Source organism: Macrotis lagotis, chromosome 1 (assembly GCF_037893015.1).
Source record: "Macrotis lagotis isolate mMagLag1 chromosome 1, bilby.v1.9.chrom.fasta, whole genome shotgun sequence".
Lineage (NCBI taxonomy): Eukaryota > Metazoa > Chordata > Mammalia > Peramelemorphia > Peramelidae > Macrotis > Macrotis lagotis.
In genome coordinates, this window is record NC_133658.1 from 311,443,141 (window position 1) to 311,461,007 (window position 17,867).

Genomic DNA, 17,867 nt, shown 5'->3' on the forward strand with positions numbered 1-17,867 from the left:
TAAAGTGCTAGGGATACAAAGAGAGGAAAACAAAAAACAGCCCCTAGGGGAAACAACAAGCAACCATGTACAAACAAGCCCTTTTAAAAAGGATAAACTGAAGAGTTACTCTCATGATATACATGCTATATTAATATAACAGGAAAAAGTGAGGACTGGTTATATAGTACATCTTCCCCATTCTAAAACTGGTCTCCTTTGCTTCTGCACATTTACTCATGCCCAAGTGTTAGGAAGAAACTCAAGCTCAAGTGAAGGCCTTCTGTTTCATTGCCAGAGCTGAGACTTAGATAATGCAGAATTAAAAATCCAAAATATGAGTTTAAGTGAAAGGTCATGCAAAGTACCTTTGAATGTGAACCCTTGTGAGCCAGGCCTTCCCAGAAAGATGAGGTCCAGAGATACCAATCTCTTAGACATCTAGTTTACAGGTAGGAAATCAACTGAATAGCCCCATGAGCAAATAGTAGACCACTATTTGTTTGAAAGGTCAGAAATATATGTGTCATAACATCAAGTTCCTTTAAATATTAGATTTTGAATTTAAATTCATGATTTAGGTTAACCAGGACTTGAATTAAAAGTTGTAGTACACTACATTAATGACCCTACATTCTTAAATGTTGATTTTTGAAATTCCACTTATATTTATAAGACTTAAAATTTTTCCCAAGTACTTACAGAAATATGTTTTGGGTTTTTTTGCAAGGCAGTGGAATTAAGTGACTCATCTAAGGTCACGCAACTAAGTAAGTAAGTATCAAGTGTCTGATTTCAGATTTGGACGCAGATCCTCCTGACTTCAAGACTGGTGCACTGCACCACCCAGCTGTCCCCTAGAATTATGTTTTGCAGATATGTAAGTCAATTAGATTTTACCTTCAAGCAGACTTTAGATACAGAATTTTCCGTTCATCTGTAAAAGATAATTTATTTCAAACCAAGGAATTTTCAAGAGTTAAAAAAGGATGATGAAAATCTCTAGCTTTTCTAAAAATGACCAGAGTTCCAAAATTAGTGAACATTTAGCACATGTTATTAAAAACCATGAAGATTTATTTTGGATCTTTTTCTTCCTGTATCTTTATTCACTTCTTTTCCCACTTTTGAACCGAGAGTTACAAGTGAGGTTTGACCAATTATCAAAAAAATAGCCTTCTAGCATTTTTAGTGATACTCCTTATTCAGAGATTTGCTTTCCCCATATTGCTTATTAAACACTTCAATAATAGATTCAGGTGGTAAAATCATCAACTTCCCCATTTAGCTCTTTCATACCACATTGACCATTTTGGGAGCTAGATTTTTTTCTTTTACCCTAGGGCACAATAATAGAAACAAAATCTTATGTAACTGAAAGCTACATTCTTCAGTAATGTAGTTCTATAAGAAATGATGACCATTAAATTGAAACTCAACAGGCCACATCAACTAAGGCCATTTGGTTTAGTGAGCACTACAGATTCTCTTATTTTGCTTTACCTTATCATTGATGGGTACAGACAAGGCTTATTAATCTTTCAAATAACAGTTGTGTGAATTTTTTTATCAACTTGCTTCCTTTGATTCTACTCTAGCTTAATTAATTAAAAATATATAGGTCACTGATATACTAATTAAAAATCTTCCTAGTTAGGACAGGTGTCGTCCTTATGTCATATATGATATGACAATATGATTTACAAGTAGTCCCTAATTTCACAAATGAGTCATGTTCCAAAAGTTCCTTTTTACATCAGTATTTGAAACTTGGGACACATTTTCCCATTGAAGCAGTGTTATAACTGATGATTGTGTTAGTAGATTGGCCCAAATTAACTCTTGGGCTAGACTGAAAGGTGAATGCCATGTATAATTTTATTTCTCTAGGAAGATATATTCTGTGGCATAGAATAAGAAGGAACTTTGATTACTCTTTGAACATGTTCCATAATGAGTTCCCTTCAATGAGAAGGGAATCAGGTGTCATTGCTGACCAGGCTACCACTGGTGTACAATCAGTCAATAAGCATATATTGAGTGTCTACTCATGAACCCATCACTGCACTGAATAAAGGTTATATATACAAAGCAATGCAAACATAGTCCTTGCCCTCCAGTAGCTCTAAATCTGAGGGAGGCAACAAACAAACAACATATGTGCAGAATCAATAGGATAAGAGAGAAAGAACTAGAATGAAGAGGAATTGGGAATGACTTCCTGGAGAAGGTGGGTTTTGTGGAGGATTGAAGGAAGCCAGGGAAGTCAGAAGGTAGAGATGAGGAGGAAGAATATCCTAGGCATAGAAATAGCCAAAGAAAATGCTCAAAAGGAACATCTTGTTTATGGAACAACCAGGAGGCCAGAGTCACTGGATGAATGTATGTGAAGGAGTGTTAGGTATAAGAAGAATTGAGAGGAGGGGAGAGGAAGGGGCTATCTTATGAAGAGAACTTATATTGGACATTATTGATATGAAGGTAACAGTCAAGTCTGTCTCTTTGAATGTATATCATGAAGATAAATGTATTGGTGAGAGGAACAAAGTTCATTTACCATTCTCTACAAGTAGCTCAACTGGCAAGGGAAAAACAAATTGTTCATATATACAGATCATTCAGAATTTAAGTGTTCACACATAAAACATAATCTTACAATAACATTTAACATATTAATCACAACATAATTTTTCTTCAATTTAGAAGATACTTCACAATCTTTTCATATTCTTTAATTCAAAAGGTACTTCAGAGAAGTAATTATGAACATCATTTGTCAGTGAACTGTATGGTATTCCAATGTGCCAGTTCATGAAGAATTCTAGCTAATTAATTAGATGCTAGGTCAGTGGTACATTTGTTATATTGAGTTCAGTAACAACAGAAATATAAAGACACACAATTGCTTTTACAAAGCATACTAGGAGATAATGAGTGTACAGCAGTCTTAATAAACTGAATTTAGCCATGTAAAATTAAAGTGTGTGTATATATATATATATATATATACATATATATATTTTAAATGTATAGTGGAGTAAAGATTGTAATCAATATCATAGGATACTTCTGTTACTAAAAATGACAATAAATAATGATATCTTCTCATATGAAATCTAAGACTCCTGGCCATGGTTTTAATGACTAGATCAAATAGGTATAGCTGTTTAAATAACGTTCTATTATAACAAGCTTAAAAAGAGTCCCAAATTAAAGCTTCTTTTGAAGGAATTAGATATCATAAATCTCTTTAAACTTTCTGCTTTGTGGATATAAATATAGTCTTTAAGGTGAACCAAATATTTTCTATATTTGTCTCCCTCTGGGTCCCACTTAAATAAACATGTTATTCAAAAACACAGTCATCATTTCTTTTCATCCCTATATTGTCTCAAACCTTTATAGTCCATTGTATTTCTGGCAGAAAAAAGTTTTCAAGTTATTTTGTTAGTTTATTAAGGAAATTATGTGGTACCAAGATTTGGTGCATCATCCCAAACAAAGAAGAAATTTTCATTCTGGCAAATATCCCCTTCAACCTAGGCATGAACTCAATCTAGAACAAATGCTGAGTTTGAAATTAGATGATTAGGGTTAGAATCTAATTACTCTTCCACTTACTGCATAGATGACCTTGGCAAATCACCTCTTTTTGTCCCAATTTCCTCATCTGTAAAATGAGGATTAAACTAGATAGTCTATTGTTGCTTTCATATCTAAAACTCTAATTTTATTATCTATGATTGATGACCTGGGTTTAAGTCCCATATCTGTCTCTCTGTCTCTCTGTCTCTGTCTGTCTCTCTCTCTCTCTCTCTCTCTCTCATCAAGAAGTTATGGATTTAAATATTACTTCTGACACTAACTAGCCTCCTCAGTAAAATGGAAATATCAAAAGCAAGAGAGAGGGAAAGTTAAGGAAGGTTCCAAATTAGTCATTACTTCCTCATAAGATAGTTTCAAGTCTTAAATGAGATAATATATGTCTGTAAAGTTGCTTTTAACCTTTAAAGCTACTATTATCATTTTTAAGGAAGCAAAGATTAGAATAATTTTACACAATTAAAAATGTTTGTCTTAGGATGACTGGGTGGTGCAGTGGATAGATAGAGCACTGGCCCTGGAGTCAGGAGTACCTGAGTTCAAATCTGGCCTCAGACACTTAATAATTACTTAGCCTTGGGCAAGCCACTTAACCCCATTGTCTTACAATAAAAAAAAAAAACCTAAAAAATCCTTGTCTTGAAGCAGACAAATCTCTTCTTTTTCTACTTACATTGGTATTTTTTTAGGCTCCATTCTCAGATCTTTTGTGGTGGTCCTCCTCTTTTTTCAATTGGAATCCATGTGGTCTCTTACAGAGATGCCACAGTTTTAGGGGAAACAGCCATTTTTAGACCAGTAAATGCTTCTCCAACCAATTTTCCTTTCTGAAAAGAGAGACAGCCTCTGAAAGGAAACAAAACTTTGGTTGTTTGAATGTCCCCTCTTATCTCCTCTTCAGAAGGATGCTGGTCCTTTTCCAAGCCATGTCAGTGCCAAAGGACTAGCAGGCATTCCTATTGCAAATGAAAGTTCCCTGTGGCTTAAAGTCCTGTGAGGAGCTGAAGACCACTGTGCTTTTGACTCTGAGAAAATCAGAAACATGTGAAAGAAAGCTCAGAGTTTTATTTTGTTTTTTTAAATCCAAGCTATTGAATATCCCATTCTGCTCGGCCTATTCCCTCTCCAAGAACATATGCATATTCTCCTTTTGTTTAATGTATATTTTAGGGTTTGAATTATGGTATAACAACTTGTCTAGTTTCACAGAGAGAAATCTGCTATCGGCCTCCTGCCTAACACATAATGTGTGAATTATTGCAGTGTAATTCACATCTTGTCCTGCCTTATTACTTAATTTAGGATCCTGATTTACAGCATAATCCATTATGATGTAGCAGGAAATAGTAGTACAAGGCAATACAATATTCTTCTATAGAACATGAAGGGGTCAATCATAAAAATTGTACTGATAAGTTGCACAAATGATATCAAATGTGTCCTATTTCACAAATATCAAACTAGGTTAGTAATTACATTACACCTGAAAATGATATTGGCATCACATGTCCAAAATGAAAGTTCACATCTCCTCAAAACCTTTTCCTGCAAACTTCTTGTGAGGATGTTACTATCTTCCCAGTCACCCATGATCATAATATGAGTTATGCTTGACTTTTCCCCTCTCCCTTACCTCCTATGTCATTCATTCTTACATTCAGCAAGCATTTATTGCACCTTCCGTCTACTAAGCATTGTGCTAGGCCCTGGAGACACAAACAAAAATGAAACAGTCCCTGACCTCAAGGAACTTTCATTCTATTAAGAGAAATAGCATGTACATAGAAATTTAAAATAAATACAATAATTATTGGGGGATAGGGGAAGTTGCTACTTTGAGGATCCACATAAGTTGCTTATAGGAATTGATACTTTAGCTAATAAGGAAGCTAAGAATTCTAAGAGATGGAGATGTGAAGGGTGTTTTCATTCCAGTCTATGCAGAGGCATTGAGGTAGGTATGCATCTAGATGGCACCATGGGTAGAACCTGACCCTGAAGTCAGGAGGGCCAGTATTCAAATGTGGCCTCAGACATTTTATTAGCTGTGTGACTTTGGGCAAGTCATTTAACCCTGATTGCCTTGAATACAGGGCCATCTCCAGTCGTCCTGATTCCTATTCTGACCACTGGACCCAGTTGGCTCTGGAGGAGTAAGTGAAGCTGGTGACTTAGCCCAGCCCCCCCCCCCACTCAAATCCAATTCATGTGTTTGTCATGGCATCACCTCCCCTGATGTCATGGTCTTCTTTTGAGATGAAAGGACAAACATCATCATCATCATCATTAATGGTAGCCAGTGGGATGTCACATATAGGGAACAACAAGTTTGACAATAATCAAATGAATGTAGAATATGTGAAATAAAATGCATTAAACCTAGAAAATTAGACTAGAACCAGTCTGTGAAGTATTTTAAAAGGTTAGTTGGTAGATTATCAATGAAGCAAGAAGGTGCCATTAGTATTTACTGAACAAGAAAGACATGGTTAGAACTTTATTGTAAAAGCATTGTATTTGACAACAGTGTGGAAAATTTATTAGAAAGAGGAGAGACTACAGACAGGGAGACCACTTAGAAAGTTATTACAATAGTCCAAGTGGGAAGTGATAAGGACAATAGCTATGTGAGAGAAGAGGAAGGGACAAATGGAAAATATATTACAGAAGGTGAATTAAAATGCAAGTTTTGGCAGCTGATTAGCATTATTGAATTCCTTGCTCTACTTATCTAAAGTTGTAGAACTTGGTTAAGTAAGGAATATGATACTCCCTGTATAAATAGAGAATTTAGGATAATATGGGGGGGTGAAGGTAAAAGATAATGAGTTCTGTTTTAAACACGTTAAATTTGAGGTGCTTATGGGATATCCAATTGGCAATGTCCAATAATAGTTTGTGTTGCAGGACTAGAGTTTAGGAAAGAGAGTGGGATTGGATATGTAGACAGGAGAATCAGATGCCTAGAAGTGATAATTAAGTCCATAGAATCTGATGATTTCAAATAATCAAAAAAAAGAGTAAAAAGAGAAGAAATTATCCAAAACAAGGCCTAAATGCATAAAGGTGATACAAGGATGATGATTCATCTCAAAGAAAATAGTAGAGGCCAGATTAACCAGAAGAGAACCAAGAAGTGGAGAAAAATAAGGATTGAGAATGGCCATCAAATTCAACTGAATTCATTAGTAGCTTTGGAGAAATAATTTTCAAATGAAAAGTGAGATTAGAAGTCAGATTGCAAGAGATTATTATTAAGAAGGGAGTGTAAAATGAGAAATTGGAGGCAGCGAGTATAACTGATAGATTTTTTTTTCTTTGATTTTTGGCTGTGAAAGGGAAGATATAGTACAGTGGATAATAAAAGTCTAATTTTACCTCTGCTGTGTTATATCCATTTCTTTGTTTACTCAAAAAGCAATTCTCTGATTCAAGTCTTTATTACCTCTCATGTAGACTGTATTAATGACTTCCTAAGAAGTCTTCCTAACTCTCCTCTTGCTATCCAGTCTACCCTTCACACAAAATTCTAATCTTCCTGAAGCACAAATCTGACCATGTCACTCCTCTGCTCAAAAACCTCTGGTGACTCCCTAACTCCTTAGGCTGAAATTCAAAATTCTTCTCAATCTTGCTCCTGTTTTTCACATTTCTTCATTTCATATATTCTAAATGTTAGCCAAACAGGACAATTTGAAGGTGTGTTGCATGTACCTCTGTGGGCTCATTAAACTGTCTCCCAAATCTTGACTCAACTCTGCTCCTCTGGATTCCTGATTTCAAGATTTAGCCCCCATTCCACCTCCTTTTTAAAGACTTCCATATCATCTTTCCATCACCATTCCCCAAACTCATAACATTCTTCCTTCTCAAATTACCTTCTTTATACTTTTCCTCATACATACTGAAATAAAAAAAGAAGTAGAAAGGAAGGGAGGAATAATATCAATGAAACTTTTTAAAATAACAAGAAAAAAAGTTCAGAATAGCATAAAATATAAATGGAATATAAATCATAAGTATATTAAATTCATATATGTGAATGTAAATATAACTTAGTGTGTGTATAAAAATATGGGAGTTGTGTATTTCTAAGAAGAACATGATATAAGATATATGTGTGTGTATGTGTGTGTGTGTGTGTGTGTGTGTATGAGGGGTGTGTGTGTGTGTTCCTACGAAAAACATGATATAAGATATGCGGTTTCATATTCAATGTCTATATGGAAATGTTCAATTTTAAAAATGCCAAGTTAACAAAATTATTTATAAAATAAAGAGGAAGCAAAATGTTTTGCTTTGGGAAGTATACCAAATACTAGAACAATGCTTATGTGTATGTATATGGGTATTATGTGAGTATGTATATACATTAAGAGGGAACCAGAGTTACTTTTTGAGTTTTATGCAGATGACTGGCTGTAGACAAAGGATGGAGGTAGGCTATGCCCTAGGGCATTGTGTCAAACTCAAATAGAAACATATCCCTTTAGGTCATATTGATTCAGAAAACCATAAATTTATTTTATGTTTTATTATTTTTTTTTAATTTTGTTAAGCATTTCCCCATTACATTTAAATATTTTCATTTGACCTCTCCACCTCAGGGGCAGAGTAATTGTTTCTGCTGACCTTTTTCATAGGTAACTGAGTAAAATCTGATTCTGTCCTTTACATCTGAAGAGTTTTAACATTTCTATAGCTCTTTTTTGGGGGGGGGGCAGGTTTGCAAGTCAGTGGGGTTAAGCAACTTGCTCAAAGTCACATAGCTGGGTAATTATTGTCAGAGACAGAATTTGAACTCAGATCCTCCTGACTCCAGGGTAGATGCTCTATCCACTGCATCTTTTTGTCTTTCTAACCTTCAATTTTGATGAAGTACAATTAGGGGACACTATCATAATAGTGGATATAAATGGCAGACAGACAGCCTTGATGTTCAGAATTAAGTTCAAGTTAACTTCTGACATATATTATCAAAGTGGAATCCCTGAGCAAGTCAATTAATTTCTGAGTGTCCCGAGTTTCTTTCTAAGGCCATACTAATTACATAGAAGATGCCAACCTGCACTGGCAGAAGGGTTTCCTCATTAGAAGTTTCTTATAACAATGAAAACATAAATCTTTTTTCTTCCCATCACCCCCACCACCACAAAAAAAGTTAGATATTCCATAAAGTTATAGCACTTTTTAACAAGGGTGTTCTTACTTTACTGAGGCCAGGAATTGATATAATTTTATAAAAATTATATAAGAATAAGTAGAAGTAAGAATATAGGCAAATTAACCTCCCTATTGGGGATTAATGGATTATTACTACTTAGCATTTGGACAGTATTTGGACATGTATTCCATAGTTTCTTTTACTTGTTATAGTCTTATTCACCTACTGATAAAAATTCCTTTTTTTTTTTTTAGTTTCTTTTGGTTAGGTATTCTGAGAATCAATTGCTGCAGCTATATGTTTTGGCATCCAAAGCACCTGCTATGTACATAGTACTCTACTAAAATGTGAAGAAAGATTATCAATTTAGAAATAATCTTTTCATCATAGAGCTGATAGCATACTCCCCCCCCAAATGAGGTGAATATAACAGAAAACAGAATGTTATAAAATAAGTGGATACAAAATGCTATTCAGAATCCAAGGGGAAAAAGTTATCTATCTAGAAAACCAGTTTATAATCTTATGAAGTAGATAGCAGTTGAGCTGGACCTTGACTCTTAGAAGCATCTGCAATGCAATGCCTCTCATTAGTTGTAATAGAATAGTATCTAGAAATGCTTTCTTTATATTGTGCCTATATATCCTGTAACTTAGTTAAGATTTATACAACTAGTTTGTCTATATGTGAGTAAAATCCTAAGACTTACTTTTAATGGATTCTTAGTAATATGCCTCCTGCAGGTAGACTCCAGGTGTGGACTGAAGCATATATTTTTAGACTTGTTACAAGTAAGAGTATGTGGAATGACAGCAGTATAAGAAAAATTTTAAATGAAAGAACATCAAGAAAACATTTTAAAAGATAAAAATGTCATTTTTTAAAGCTTCTACCAAGCACACATTCCAGTGGTTTCTCATTGCTGTAACATAGCATTGTCTCCTTTTGTCCAAGAATATGATTTCTTTATATAGTAGGGAGCCCTTAATGAGTAAAGCTCTTTCCCAATAGAAATCTAAAACTATCTGCAGTCTTAGAGAATTACCTAAAAGCATAGAAAGGTAAAGTGATTTTACTCAGGGTCAAATAGACAGCATCCTCCAGAGGAAGAATTCAACCACAAACCTGAATTTGTTATTTATGTTATATGCCAATCAATGAAAAGTAGTTTCTGATATCTAATACTAGCTCCAAAGTCATATCTTGTTAAGTATTTGAAAGATGTTAAACTTTTAAGCCTGCAATGAAGTGGCTGCATTTATTATAAATTCCTTATATAATCTATATGGATCACAGAATCCAACTTCAAAAGGATAATCTTTCTGTAGTTCCTTATGGCAGTGACTTAGTCCTAAACTTCCATCATAAACCCCTCCATTTCCAGATGATGATGAGGTTGTCATATATCTTCTGATTGACATTAAAATCAATACCTGAGGCGGCTAGGTTGCGCAGTGGATAGAGCATTGGCCTTGAAGTCAGGAGTACCTTGAGTTCAAATCCGGCCTCAGACACTTAATTACCTAGCCTTGTGGCCTTGGGCAAGCCACTTAACCCCGTTGCCTTGAAAAATCTAAAAAAAAAAAAATCAATACCTAATGAGTTAAAACTCCTAATAGATAAAAATAACTGATCAATTTTCATGATTTGAGAATTGTTCAATGTATGTCTCTCTTGGAAATTTGGTTGGAGTAATTGACATTTTAAGTGCATTTAAATTTTTTTAAGCATCTCACTTTTCATCTACATTTCATTAAACAAAGCAATATTAACAATGTTTATCTTTTTGTATTCAATTCTAGCTGGACAACTCAGCCAGTCAGCACATTTATCTCTCCAGTTGCCTTATAATGTACTGGGTTTAGGTAGAAGTGCAAATTTTCTTGATCACCTTTATGTTGGCATTCCTCGTCCATTAGGAGAAAAAGTAAGTTGAGTTTATATTTGCTGCCTACAGTCGTCTATCATTTTGTTTCTAAATAATTTTCAAGTTACTCTATTTTTAAAAATAAATTAACTAATTGAGACTATAGTCATAACACCTCAAGCACACAATCACTAGAAAATAAAAGTAGCATTTTAATGAGATCAAAAAACAATCCTTCCCTGAAAAGGTTAGGATAACTGTTTGCCAAGAATTGGCATAGGAATAATTGCCTTGATTTTGACCTTATATAAAGGTATAAACATACTTAATAACAGCTACCCATAATTCAATCCAGATAACCTTTCAGTTCAATTTAGCAAAAAATTTAGCACTTTTTAGTGTAAGGCAGAAGTGTCAAATATGATGTATTTCAAATGAGAACCAGATTAAAACTCAGAAATATGTAAATAAATAAAAATATAATAAAACACAGATGATGTTAATATGTGCTTTTTTAAGTCAAAATGTAGTCCTTAGATACCTTTTAGTATTCTTTGTATATAAAGTTATATATTGTTGTAAGGTACTATACCATTCTACTTAAAAAACAAATTGAGTTTGAGAGTGCTTATGTGAATTAGAATAAAATTGTTTTATTCTATTACCTAAAAGTTTAAATTTCTTAAATTCTTTTTCTAGGCTATACGAAAACAAGAGTGGACTGCAATCATCCCCAACTCCCAACTCATCGTAATTCCATATCCACACAATGTTCCTCGGAGGTAATGGCAATGCTTGAACTAAATTTGGTAAAAATACTTTCAACTGTGCAAATCAGAGATGCAGTTACATCTCAGAGAAAACCTCTCTAGTTCCTGCTGTGCTCCAGTATGAGTGCCATTACTTAATTTCTTTAAAGGAAACCTTAAAAGACTAAGCATGCCTACAGAAAAGGTCTTTGACACTTTTCATGAAGAACAAATTAAATTCTATTAGAAGAACAGCAGGTTAACTAATTTGAAATTTATACATGTATTAGTTAAATAAATTGCTCTTTATTCAACATTTGCATCTTCTGGAATTTCAGGGTAATAATAGTTTAGTAGAAATAGTTTTCTAAATATGTACTGCTGTTTATTTGTATTTGCAATGGACTGAACCATTTATTTTTCAATTCTAAGTGTTATCATTTTCTTATGTTAATTCTATTCTCTTTTTAAAGTACCATATAATGAAGTTAAATAAGTTTTAAATTGTTTTTAAAAGTTTTAAAATAAAATGTGAAAAATAAAGTGAATATTAGCCAGGTTTTTAATCATGAGAGGATACATAGGCTAAGTTTTTCTACTCCCTGAAAAATGAATCTAGATCTATGAGTGAGTTCTTATTCTATTATAGCGATAGTGCTGAAAGTTGATACATGTCAGAAGTGTGACTGGTGGGGCAGCTAGGTGGCTCAGTGGATAGAGCACTGGCCCTGGAGTCAGGAGTACCTGAGTTCAAATCCAGACTCAGACACTTAATAATTACCCAGCTGTGTGGCCTTGAACAAGCCACTTAACCCCACTGCCTTGCAAAAGCCTTCAAAAAAGAAGTGTGACTAGAACATAAGCCTTGGTGTGTGGTGGCCAGCCTTCTGTACTACATCACACCTCATCTAAAACTAGCTGTTTGTTAAAGGAATAGAAGGCCTTTTTTTAATGGATTTGTGTGCTTTAATTCAGTATTAAACTAGGGATAAGAGCCTCCTAATATAGTAGATAAACTACTGGTTTTGGAATCAGTTCGGAATTCAACTCCTGCCTCAGGCAATTACTAGCTTTGTGACCCTGGACAAGTTTCACTTAATTGTTATGCACCTCAGATTCCTCATTTGTAAAATGAGGATAAAATTAATACTTAACTAACTTCCTAGGTTCTTGTAAAAGCCAAATGAGATAACATATTTAACATTTGCAAAATACTATGAGCTATATATTGTTGTTCAATCATGTCTGGCTCTTCATAACCTAAGAATCATACTTTCTGTGAGGTTTTCTTGGCAAAGATAATGGAGTGATTTGCCATTTCCTTCTCCAGTGGATTAAGGCAAACAGCTTTAAGTGACTTACCCAAGGTCTCACAGCTAGTAAGCATCTGAGGCCATATTTGCACTCAGGTCTTCTAACAACAAGGCCAGCTTTCTATTCAATGGGCCATTCAGCTGCCTGATAGTATATAAAAATATATGCATATATGTACTATTCTCTCCATATATATAGAGAGTGAAAATATATAATGCTTTGAAATATTCTAGTTGGTAGTGGTAAAATTACTGTAATTAATAGACATGGATAGAGATTTTGGTTTGAGGGGCAAAGGGGAGAATAGTAAAAGTGACTCGTACTTTCTGTATACAATAGTATATTGATAATTGTTAGATGTAAGAAAACTATATTATAATTCAACTGAATCAAAATGGAGCTAGGAAAAAAAAAGACCACATCCCTTCCCATTTTTGTAAATTAGGTAATATGAGGATAATGTAATTAATAGTATTCTCTTTCTTCAGGTACTTCTTCATTGAATTTTCATTTCCATTTCTGTTAAATCTCTTTCTACTCCAAAACCCTAAATATTTTTATCATCTTGTTGTTTCAGAATAAATTATTTTTTCAAATTTATTTCAACATTGATTTCAGCTTTCAGTATATTTTGTAATGTATTGACTAGCAGCTAAACTTACTGGTCAATAAATTTTAATCATGGTCCTCTGACAAGTCAATATTACTTGCTATTCATCAGAATCTTCTTAACTTTATTAGAATTTTTAAATGAATATATAATTTTCTCAAAGAGAACAGAAAGTTCTCTTTTTTTGTATATCAGTCCCTAAAGCATTGCTTATAAACTATGAGCTAACTAGGATGTACAACGTGGACTTTTGATCTAGGCCTTGGGTTTTGTGGTATTTTTTTGTGGCTGATTTCAACATAAATCCAAAGTATGTTTCCTACCTCATTTTGATAGAAATCAATGAAATAAATAAATAATGAAAATAAATGTAAACACCAACAAATATTGGAGAGCATTTTATGAAGTAAATGTACTTTCAAGGCTTTTCATATCTGGTTATTTTAAAAGATAATCATACAGAGTTTCACATATATGGATAATGTTCAATAAAGTATTACACTCTAATGTTAGTCATTTACATACATACATATAAATAGATATATAAAAGTCTTAAAGAAGTCATTCAACTTCAGATTTAATATCTAAAAGATCTAATTCAATACTGAAGTTGCTAAGTAAAGTGCATTTATTTTAAATAAAGTTTTTAACAAATAATTCTTTATAGCCAACTACATTTTTATAGTCACTTAATTGACTAAAAGATATAGAGAATAAAAGATCCCATTGTGTTTGTTATTTAGTCATCTTTGACCCTATAGGAAAATATTTAGCCTTAAAGTTTCTTGTCTTACAAAGTCTTGAATGCATGTGTTAAGATCACATAAGATTTCTTGATAAGTATCTCAAAAATAACCATATTCTAAAATCCCTTAATTATTAACTCCTGGCAAGATGCAAAATAGAGAGCTGTGTGTGTGTCTGTAACTAAAGGTATTCTCTACTTTCATAGAGGATGCCTTGAACAAGATCAAAAAGGGAAAAGGATCCCCTAAAAAATGATGAGATCCTACAGATACTCCTGTTTAGATATTGTATTGATTTCATCAAGTCTCCCAGAACATTATGTAACCACCTCGATAAGATCCATGATTTTGGAAAAGAGATCATCAGCCCAGCCATCCATGCAAAATTTAAAAAAAAAAAAAGGAGATTTTGAAAAATGTCTATTATCAAGACTATGGCATGCAATTAGATGGTTAGCACAGAGTTATACATTAGTAAACATATATGAGACAGGCACTGCCTTATGGACAATATTGAAACCAAAATTGACCAAGAGCAGCAGGCTGGATTACTCATTGATTTTTTTTTTTTTAGATTTTTCAAGGCAATGGGGTTAAATGGCTTGCCCAAGGCCACACGGCTAGGTAATTATTAAGTGTCTGAGGCTGGATTTGAACTCAGGTACTCCTGACTCCAAGGCCAGTGCTCTATCCAGTGTGCCACCTAGCTACCCCGTACTCATTGATTTTTAATGGTCCTGGGCAGCTCCCTCTTAATAGGCTCCAACTTTTCAACAAACAATCATTCAAACAACAAGGAATTATTATCTGTCACATCTCAGGTACATTGCTTGGCATCAAGAATATATGTATAAAGACAAAGAACAAAATAATCTAATTGGAGAAATGGGTATTTGTTCTAATTGGAGAAACAAAAAAATTCACACACACACATATTTATATATTTACATTTATATACTTAACGTTTATATTTATATATACATACACATAGCATAAGGCAAAGAAAGTGTTCTGCTGATAATGCTCTGTTGCATTTTGGGCTAACCAATCCCAGAGTAATTGTCTCAAAGTGGCAATGGAGAAGCATAGAGAGGTATACATAGCCTGCCGCTTATTTCCAGTGATGATTTGTGCTCAGGATGGAGGAACAGGAATATAAGCAAGGAATTATATGGTCATGAAATGTGATAAATTAGTAATATAAGCTCAAGAGATAGAAGATAGATAACCCAACCATCCAACTAGTACCCAAGAAATGAGAAGACTTCTAGGAAAGAATCCACCATGTTGGATATATATTCTCTATGGAAGATCTTTGAAAAAATATGGACAAGAATCACATAAGATGTGAAGATTATGGATTGATTGCCATTTGAACTAATGAGAAAACACAATAAAATAACACATCAGTAAAATAGATTCATATGAGAGTAATTCTTTGAACAGTACATTTGTACATAGAATTCCCCAAGGGTTTGTTTGTGGCCCTCTACCATCCAATATTATTGTCAGTGACTTAGATGAAAGAATAGAATTCTTATTAAATTAAAACCTTATTAAATAAAGTGACATAAAATTAGGTTAAATTACCAATACATTGGATGATAGGATCTAAAAATGACCCTTAATAAGATAAAACTGTGGATTAAATCTAATAGAAATTTTTTAAAGGGGATTGATATACTTAATTCCAAAAAAAAAATTTAATAAGGATAGGCAATATAAAGACTGCCTACATAACAGTATATGGTTTTAAAAGATGGGAGGGAGAAGAGTCCTAGGGCTTTTAGTAATCTGTCAGCCCAGCTGGTGGCACGTAGATAGAATGCAGTAGATAGAAGACCTGAGTTCAAAATCCACCCTCAAGAAGTTACTGTGTGCCCCTGGGCAAGTTACATTAAACCTGTTTGTCTTGTTTTTTTGAGCTGGAGAAGGAAATGACAACCCACTTCAGTCTCTTTGCCATGAAAATCCCAAATAGGATCCAGAACAACAAAAATGATTTAAAGTGTGAAAGGGCAACCAAAGATGCTATGTTGATTGTGAGGTCATTCTCAGCATTATAGTTTTAGTACACTACCCTGATCACACAAAGTCACAGGAACATTTTATAAATAAAAAGAACTTCCAGGGTCATTCCACTGCTTCCATTGTACAGATTAGGGAATATGGCAAAGCCATGATTCAAACAAAAGTTCTCGTACTCTAAATCCAATAGTTTCTCCCCCTCATCACTCTGCTTCTTTGTTATATGAAATATTGTGTTTAATTCCCAGTACCACATTTTAAAAAGAACACTAATAAATTGGGGTATGTCCAGAGGTGGATGGCCAGAATAGTGAGGTAACTAGGGATCATGGCAGGCCAATAGAAGATCAGCAGAAGAAATTGGGAGTTTGTCCCAAAGAATACTTGAAAGAGATATCGAACTTCAAATATTTATTATTAGTCATGATGCAGACAAGAGATTAAATTTGTTAACTCTTGGCTCCAAGAAGCAAAACTAGATAGGAAAAAATTGCAAAGAGCTAAGCAGATATTTAGTGTAAGGGAAATCATCTTACTCATTCGAGCCATCCAAAAGAAGAACTTGATGCCCCTTAAAAATGGCCAAATTTCTTCACGTCGACCCATGTGCCCATTTATCAGGGATAATTATGTAAAAGGATTCTGTTTTAGGAACAACATGGACTGTGTGATCTCTTCAGGCTCTGAAATGCTATGATTCTGTAACTGTTTAAAGTACCTCTGAACACTTCCTTAATAATAATAGTGCTCAGGGCAGCTAGGTGGCACAGTAGATAGAGCAGGGATTAGCCCTGAAGTTAAGAGGATTGAGTTCAAGTCCAGCCTCAGACATTTAATAATTACTTAGCTGTGTGACCTTGAGCACTTAACCCTATTACCTTACAAAAACATAATAATAATAATAACAACAATAATAATAATAATAGCAGCAATAATAGAGCTTCCTAGTTTACATATTTTTTCTTACAACAACTCTGTGAGGTAGGGAGTATATCATCATTCCCAATTGACCATTGATGTAACTAAGGCACAAGGAAGTTACCTGACTTGCTTGGGATCATATACCAAGTTGGGGGAAGAGCTAGAGTCCAAACCCAGTTCAACTACACCATGCTGGGTCTCCTTGGGAATAGTAATTCAGATGTTAACTTCAGAAAAAATTGGGGCAGCTAGGTGGTGCAGTGGATAGAGCACTGGCCCTGAAGTCAGGAGTACCTGACAAATCCGTCCTCAGACACTTAATGATAATTACCTAGCTGTGTGGCCTTGGGCAAGCCACTTAACCCCTTTTGCCTTGCAAAAAAAAAAAAAACTAAAAAAAAAAAAAGTAAATTATCTAGTTGAAAAATTTAATTTTATGTTTGAGTAAAAATTCTCAAGCCCTAAAATCTAGCACCACAAACCAAACTAGACAATATTTTTTTTTTTGAGACAGTCGGGGTTAAATGACTTGCTTTGCATAACCCAGTAAAATTGAGGTCAATTTTCCAGGCTCCAGAAACAGATTCTATCCACTGTGCCTTGTAGATGCATACATAGCGATATCTAAACTTTTGTTATGCTTTTTGTTTAATTAAAATGATCACATGTTGGTTGATTTCTGTGGAAATAAGCGATTTTCATATTCTCTCTTCTGATCTTTAGCTGGAGTGCTAAATTGTATCTGACCCCTAGTAACATCGTACTGTTGACTGCTATAGCTCTCATCGGTGTCTGTGTTTTCATCTTGGCAATAATTGGCATATTACATTGGCAGGAAAAGGTATGTATATTCAATTAATTGATAATTTAACTTTGGATGGTATC

The 17,867-nt window shown here is 34.1% G+C and overlaps 1 protein-coding gene across 4 annotated transcripts in view; it reads left to right on the forward strand.

The window, feature by feature from the left end:
- ITFG1 (integrin alpha FG-GAP repeat containing 1) overlaps window positions 1-17,867 on the forward strand; it is a 294,898-nt gene that overhangs the window by 274,996 nt on the left and 2,035 nt on the right. For all 4 annotated transcript variants that reach the window (XM_074211415.1, XM_074211416.1, XM_074211417.1 and 1 more), the window contains 3 exons: window positions 10,550-10,674; window positions 11,314-11,396; window positions 17,706-17,823. In XM_074211415.1, coding sequence (XP_074067516.1) covers window positions 10,550-10,674; window positions 11,314-11,396; window positions 17,706-17,823 — 326 coding nt within the window. The remainder of the gene's footprint in view (window positions 1-10,549; window positions 10,675-11,313; window positions 11,397-17,705; window positions 17,824-17,867) is intronic.